The 8,098-nt window shown below is 41.1% G+C and overlaps 1 protein-coding gene across 1 annotated transcript; it reads left to right on the top strand.

Moving 5' to 3' along the window:
• Positions 1–736: 736 nt before the first annotated feature.
• PHALS_06021 (hypothetical protein F444_18119) lies at positions 737–4,991 on the top strand (the record flags this gene model as incomplete). Its single annotated transcript, XM_024723362.1, has 2 exons — positions 737–4,668; positions 4,736–4,991. The coding sequence occupies 2 exons, from the start codon at positions 737–739 to the stop codon at positions 4,989–4,991; spliced, it is 4,188 nt and encodes a 1,395-aa protein (XP_024574345.1).
• Between the last annotated feature and the right edge of the window lie 3,107 nt (positions 4,992–8,098).

The raw sequence follows: 8,098 nt of genomic DNA, 5'->3' as shown, positions 1-8,098 counted from the left end.
GAGTCAATTAGCCTTGGGAAGGCAATAATTACTCTTGGAGTAAGCGGATTGCGATTTGCTAACTCTACTTGGTTCTTGTAAAGATCGAAAGGTCGGTGACCTAAAGTACGCTTCCTCAAGCGCTAAGCTACGGCAGCCCTGCTGCAGTTTGAGACTGTGCAACGAAAAAAAGGTTCTCGGATTTACTCTTCGTAGGAGCGCTCAAATTTAATCTTTGTGAGTTTGTAAACGCGAACTGTGATAGTCGAAGTTTGTTTGGTGCACTGTGTATGGCAATCCTGTTGCAATCGCCTCGTTCTAATCGCAAAATAATCTTTTATTATGTAGAACTTCACTGAAGAATACAACATAGATATATTTGCGGCGCTAGCTCGGCAACTTTGAGATCGACTTTTCTATCTGGGTTTTAGCGTTTCCAGATTTCCTTACAGTAAGCTATTTGTCTATTCGATTATCTCAAAGTTTATTCATAAAGTCAGCTGGATGACTTATGGTGAATGCCTTTGTCTACGAAATCACTGCACGTGTGACTGCGAGGTGTTCGGCGAAAGTTTGGAAGAATATTACCTCTTTCTAAATAATACACCTTTGATTTTGTACTAAAAATGTCTCTGCTAATTATAAGAAGGTGGTGCACAAATTTATTTAAAAATATTGATCGAAAGCGCAAATTGTATTAATATCCAATCACTTGCTTGGTCAACAGATCAATAGAGCAACTAAGTCAATTATCGTTATGGTCGAGAAGCGTCGGAGTCCGGCGGCCGACTCGCCGCCCGCAACCCAGCGCCGCAAGAAGCTTATCACAAAACCTGACGATGATTCTGATGCAATGGACATTGAAACATTTTGTGATTCAGCAATTGACAAGAACAACGAATCGTCTATCAATCCAAACGTCAAGTCGACTGAAGCTATCCACTCACCGGATAAAGAGCTATCAAAGCTCATTTTTCACGAAACATTTCAATCGTTAGCACTTGATAATGAGCAAATTGCAACAGACATCAAAAGAGATACTCGAGGTGATACTTGGCGCGTTGTTTGGCAGCCTCGAAGCGCAACCGATTCGCCATTTGTCGGTGTATTTGTGGAATTGGTAGCTCAAGAGATTACACGATCTCGATTAGCAGAAGTGAGTGTTATGCTCATGAATCAACGTAAACAACCGTCAGTGATTAAACACACGAGTATACACGAATTTTCGGAGGAAAATGCAGTGTTTGGCATGCGTCAGTTTATTGAACGAAGCGTTTTATTAAATCCTATCAATGCATATGTAGACGAGCAAGGTCAAGTGGAAGTTGAAGTGATCTTGAATTTTGTGGAAGACGTTGAAGCGCTGAAAGAACAAATGGCAGCTGAAACAACGAAAGAAGGTTTAGCATACGATACAAAAGCAAAAACGGGCATGGTTGGGTTAAAGAATCAAGGAGCGACGTGTTATTTGAATTCACTTTTACAAACGCTTTATCATTTACGAGCGTTTCGTCAGGTAGTGTACGAAACGCCGACTGCTCAAGAAGATACGAACGAATCAGTATCGTTGGCATTGCAGCGCGTATTTTATCGACTGCAAAGCAAAGAAAAAGCTGTGTCTACGAAAGAATTGACACGTTCATTTGGCTGGAGTACCATTGATTCATTTATGCAGCATGATGTGCAAGAATTGTATCGGATCTTGTGCGATCGTCTAGAGGAGAAAATGAAACAAACGCGAATGGATTCAGCCATTCAAAAACTTTTTGAAGGCAAAGTTCGCTCATTTGTTCAATGTGTCAATGTCGAGTTTCAATCATTCCGCGATGAATGTTTTTACGATTTGCAACTAGATGTGAAAGGATGCAAAGATTTAATGCAATCGTTTCGAAAATATGTGGAAGTAGAATTATTAGAAGGCGACAATCAATACGAAGCAGAAGGACATGGCAAACAAGATGCGAAAAAAGGAATTGAATTTTTGACGTTACCCCCAGTTCTAAATATTCAATTGAAACGGTTCGAATATGATCCAATGCGTGATGGAATGGTGAAAGTTCATGATCGCTTTGAGTATCCAAAGACGCTGGTACTAGACGAATTTATTGCGCAGAAGGATGAGAAGACTAAGAACGATACATCTCGGTATTGTTATCATTTGCATAGCGTATTGGTTCATAGTGGTGATGTACATGGTGGCCATTATTACGTGTTTATCCGACCTGGTAAGCAAATTGCTACTAGCACCGACTGGTTTAAGTTCGACGATGATCAGATCACTCACGTGGACGAAAAGGTGGCAATTGAAGGCAATTTTGGCTCTGGAGGGACTCTGCTCACACCACAAGATGCCGTTACAGCACCTCCATCGCCTTTGTACGGTAATTCGCACTTTTATTCACCAAATTGTAATACTAGCAAGACTGCTGACCCAAATAATCTGGACGGATGTGAATTTCATTCCGTGGATACCGTGCAAGTAGCTGGAATGTATGGCACTGAAGACGAGTACAATCAATCTCATGACAGCAATACTCTTCCACCCGCGTCCTGCTCTAATAATCTTGCCCTTCCATTAGGTAGGAATTTTTCAAGTGCTTATATGCTCGTATACGTGCGTGACGGTGAAAATGACATAAGTGCCATTCAAGACACGAAAAGCACAGCAATTTGTGCATCAGAAGCTATGTCAAGGTCTGATAATTCAACGGAATCATCAAAAGTTCTCAGTTGGCAAGTAGATCCGCTGCCAATACCACAAGAGCTTGTGATGCGCTTTCGCGAAGAGGAAAAGACAACTGCGAGACGCAAGAAAGAACAACAGACGGAACATTTGTATATGAATTTTCGGATTGCCTCCGACACGAGTATTGCAAAACTCAAGCGAATTACTCCGACAACGGATTTTGCGGGCTTTAATAACTCAAGTACTGTACGCATTCGTATCAAACGTACAGCTCCCATTCGACAATTGTACCGTCAAGTGTATCGCGCCACGGGTGTGCCAATGTCACGAATACGATTGTGGAAAGTAATTACGCGCGAAAATCGCACAACGCGACCCGATCAAGCGCTCGGTCCAGAGTATTTAAGCTACTGTGTCGAGTCGCTGATTGAAGACGATGCGTCACTAAAAGCTCCTGTCAAATTGTTTCTTCAGATCTTAAACGATTTGTCGAAACCTCGATGTCAAGGTACATTTTCACCCGTAACATTGCCATCCTCGCCGACAACGATCAAACCATTGAATGCCAATATATACCGACATTTTCTGAACGAGTTCATGCCTCCAGTGCTTGGAGATGGTGCGGATGGTGAAGACGCAGTTGCGATTGTTGAATGTGCCAAAAATGACTTTGCTCCGCGACTAAATGGTCACGATATCTTGTTATTCGTTAAGTTTTATGACGTGACGAAAGAGATTGGAGAACGACTCGAATATATGGGAAATATTGTTGTGGATTCACAAATGACTGGTGCTGAGCTCGCGACTTATCTACACGAGGCACTGTCAATTCCTAGGACGAAAGACTTGGTATTGTACGAAGAAGTCCAGCCGACTACAGTGGCTATGATTCATAGCATGGCGACATTAGCAGGCTCGGAGATTCAAAATGGCGACATCATTTGTTTTCAGTATGCAGAAGACGATGATATTGTGAACGAGATTGTACTTAAGCCAGAAGGACACGATGACGAAGATCCGGAAGCGACAGAACTGTCGTACGTCAGTCCAGTCGGCGAAGAAGTGGAGACGATTATAATTGAAAAGTCCGATCGAGCCGCAATGGCAAGAAATGAAAGCATGGAAAAGTATCCAGATGTACCATCTTACTTTCAATACCTATTGGATCGTATTGATATTGTCTTCTATTGCTACGGTCACATGGAAGAAAAGTCATTTACACTACCTTTACTGCTTAGTAATGTGTACGACGAAGTGATTGACGCTGTCGCAGCACATCTTGGGCTTGCTGAGTCTCAACGCCTTTTTGTAAGACTGTATCAACATTCGCCTATTAATAATTCACACGTAAAATCGCCACTTCGCCACTCGCGCTACGCTGGTGATCAACAAACGACCTTAGAAGATCTGTTGACTGAATATATCGATCGAACGAACATTTTGTACTATGAAATCCTTGAGCGCCCGATTACTGAATTTGAAGCGAAAAAAGAGGTCTTTGTATATTTAAGTGCTTATGACGCGTGTTTTGCCACGGAACAGACAGCATCTCCATCTTTTACTGCTACACCACGCCGTATTGAAGTGCTCGTTCTGCCAACTGACAGAGTTTGCGACTTGTTGCAATTGATTCGAGACGTTTTTGACTTGCCACGCAATACGCTATTGCGTGCATGTGAAGTTGTACAGCATGGTACGATGATTAATCACGTGTTGAAAGAAGACCAAACACTCTCGCGTTTTTTGGGTATCGGTGACAGGTCCAATTCCAATAGGTCTGAAATTTTGATTGAACAAATTCCTTTGTATGAATTAGTTGACAATCAAATCAACGATAAAAGTATCAGTGATACGGAACATATCGAGTGGATTTATAAAGGCGTGGTGCACTTTAATTACCAAAAGAACTCACGCAAATGGATTCATCCGCATGGTGTTCCGTGTATTGTACGCTTTCACGAGGAAGAGACGGTCGGTGACGTCAAAGAGCGGATTCGTCAACGGTACGAACTATTGTTTTGAGAATTCGTATGTTAAATTTTTAATCGGATTGCTTATTGTTATTGTTAGAATGGGCGTCTCGTCGATTGTGTTTGCCCAATGGAATTTTGCGCTAGTCAAAGATCTAAAGGCCTCGACTTTGTCAAATGTATACGAAGAGATGGATGTCGAAGCATTAGATGCGTTTCCAATGTCGCGACTTACGGAGCTGTGTGGTGCAGACTTTGAAGGATTAGGCAGCTTGGGCTTGGAACATGCAGCTCCGACGCCGACATTGCGGCATCATAATAATCGAAGACTTGAAACGGGCATTCATATCCGTTAAACTGAGATAATAAGGTCAGGAGGTATTATCAATTGGACTTTTCTCGTTCTGTAATAGTTCAAAGGCCTATATTCTTGCTGATGTCGTGAATTTGAAAAAATGAAGAAGCACATGGTGACGACTGGCAGTTATGAGGAAAGGCGACACGCTTGTCGTACGTGACTGACCAATATAAAGTCTGAACATATTTAAATTTGGCTTAGATTCTCGATGCCGGATCTGCTTCGTCGTTTGAAGCGGACACTGCTTTCGTAAAAGCTTTACGAGTCTGTGGATAGACAGACCTACATGAAATAGATCGGAATTAGGTCTTGCGCATGATGGGCAGTAAGTGTAACATTTAAACAAATCTTCAAAATGTACCATACCTTTTGAATAGGTGATGCAGTGCTGTCGTCACAACATTTCTTTTTGCTTCTTCTACTGTTACAGAAAGAAGGCTTTATCCTAAAATCGGGTGACCTAACAACTTGATCGAGCTTTTCTACTGATAGATTCGATGAGCTAAATGCAATAACCTGATCTGAAGCTATTTCAGCAAATAGAGCTTTTTGGTGCTCTGCTTTGTAAAAGGAAGTCGCTCGGTGGAAGAAACCTGTCATTTGTGAAACTCATTGGAATTATAGAATTCCGTTTCCCCACTTTAAACAAAGTGCAGAGCACATCAAATGGGCTAGATAGAGAAAAAATGAGCTAAAGGTTTCTGTCTCTTAAGTTGGCATGACTCTATCCATTCGTAGCAATTTTTATGACGTGCTCAGATGCCCAAGCAAATTTCCGTAGCGACAACGCAGTCGCTTAGTTCCTCTTTCAAACACAGAAACGACACATTTTATGAAAATGCTCTCCAATACAAGCCGCAAAATTTGATAGGACAATGAAAGTATAGGGTAGCTTACTATCTAAAATAAATGAAAAGAGCATAAATGTAAGAATATTAACGTTGCTTGAATTTCATTTAAATGCAAAGGCGACGATGTCGTTTTGTTGTCTCGCCCTATTGCATTGCATCCTTTTTTGATCAATTAGGGTTACAAGGAATCAAGATCGTTGTCAAAAAAATATGAGAAACGTGTTCAACTGCACGGCAGCCGCCAAAATTGGCAGGTGCCGATGCGCCATTCAAACAAGTTCTCTATTGTGTAGATATCAGTTATCATCTGATCCACCCGAGTATTCCCTCGAACACTGTCTGCTAGTAATTTACCCATAATGTCCCATAAACCCTGCACAATTCTCTCGATTGTATTCATTAGATCTGGAGCACAGTTCCGCCAATGAAAGAAAGCGCTTGTAGGTCCTTAGCTATTTAAGCATTGCATCTTACGGACGATCCCTCTGTAAGTCAAGTACAAATAATTGGTGGCTCATTTCTTATAGAATGATGAACCAAGTAAGAGTCCAAGCTCAATTTCATCTACAACATCAGATTGAAGTATTGTGATTGCTATAAAATGGACAGCTGACCAGATCAATAAATTTTGTCTCTGATCTCAGGCTCAACCAAAGTAACTTTTGCTTTACTGGGACGACCTGGAGCTATCTTTTGGTGGACTGCTACAATGCTCTCGCTATTGTAATCTGCATTTAGATCGTAATGCCTTGTACCTGATAACCAAATCGAGATTCCAAATTTGAAACCAAAAAGGTAATTAGGCGCTCAGGTAGTTCAAGGCATATGTTTCCTACATTTGTGGTGCAGATCCTCACGAATGATTAAACCTGTTACTTTTTTCGGATACAACTGAAATGCCATGCAAAATTTTTTGATGAATACTGTTATATCAACTAATAGTGCACAATTTATGTTGTGGAACACTAGACTTTATGCGAAATCTCTGACGACGGACATTTGTACCAATTCTGTTTGGGATAATACTATATTTCTAATGATGGGCGAAAACATCTGGCATAGAGATCATCGAATCAGGTAATTTAACTTTAAGGAAAGCTATCAAGATATATACCTTCTTCAAGTAAGATGCTTCTTGATGTTTTATCCATTCCGCTCAGTCGGAACGATATTTACGTCCCTTACAACAACTTATACGTTTGCTACCTGCTCAAGTACATGTGAGCTTTCTGCGTAGATACGGGCCCAATAGATTACGAGCATCCAAGAAATATCAGCAGGAACTTTGGACCAACATATCCAATCGTCATCACTTACACCGATTAACAAGGTAAACCGCGCGTGTTATAATGTCTGTTTTTCTCCAGAGACATTGGCGAGTTATAAGATGTAAAGTCTGGTAGTTATTCAAAATTATGCTTGAGCATTTAAATAAGTGTATTCAATCACGCCGCTCGTAGAACTTTTGCAATCCCTTTTATTAGTATTGATACTTCAAAACGAAATGGCTGCTTTTCCTATCACATGGTTGTAGCCGCATATTTAAAACATGAATTGAACAAGCCATTGAGAAAAATTTGTGGCGCAATGTAGTTATGTTGCGTCAGTTTGTGCGTAACCCACAAATGTTTATTTTACTGTAAATATGCTACTCTATTCTGAACTATACAAAAGTGTAAGTACCCATATATATATAACTGACATAGTGGAAACGACATCATTACCACACAGTATGCATTTCAGAAAAGACTAGATCTCTTTGACCAACACGCGCAACCAAAAAAACTGTTTGTACGCCCAGATGGCTCACTTGTCGATTTCTGGCTATAAAGCTCAATCAGTTAAAAAGCAATTTCCGACAATTACTCTCCTGGGCGCTTGACCGTGGAACCTCGATAATTGGAACTATACAAACCCTGACACCAATGCTGCAACTCCAGTCGTTATCACTTGTAACCATGATACCGACGCGAATCTCTAGAGCATCCGTGCCACTTTCGTTTTTATCAAAAATCGATTTCATCAAGATAAGTCACACTATTGTGCGAGGCGGTGTCGTGTACTACGTGCTGGATGTGCATCTTGAGCATAATACATCTCGCATTCCGACCAATAAAACGGCAAAAGCCACAACAAGTGATCCCGATTATCAATTAGAGCGACGTTTCAATGACTTTGCCAATCTTCGCTACCAGGTGTGGGCATACGCGCAGCGTAGGCATTTGAATGGACGTACATGTAAGTATTGCGAAAC

This window comes from Plasmopara halstedii (assembly GCF_900000015.1).
Source record: "Plasmopara halstedii genome assembly, contig: Scaffold_292, whole genome shotgun sequence".
Taxonomy (NCBI): Eukaryota; Oomycota; class Peronosporomycetes; order Peronosporales; family Peronosporaceae; genus Plasmopara; species Plasmopara halstedii.
Note: the sequence above shows the minus strand (reverse complement) of the source record. Positions and strands in the feature narration are given on the sequence as shown.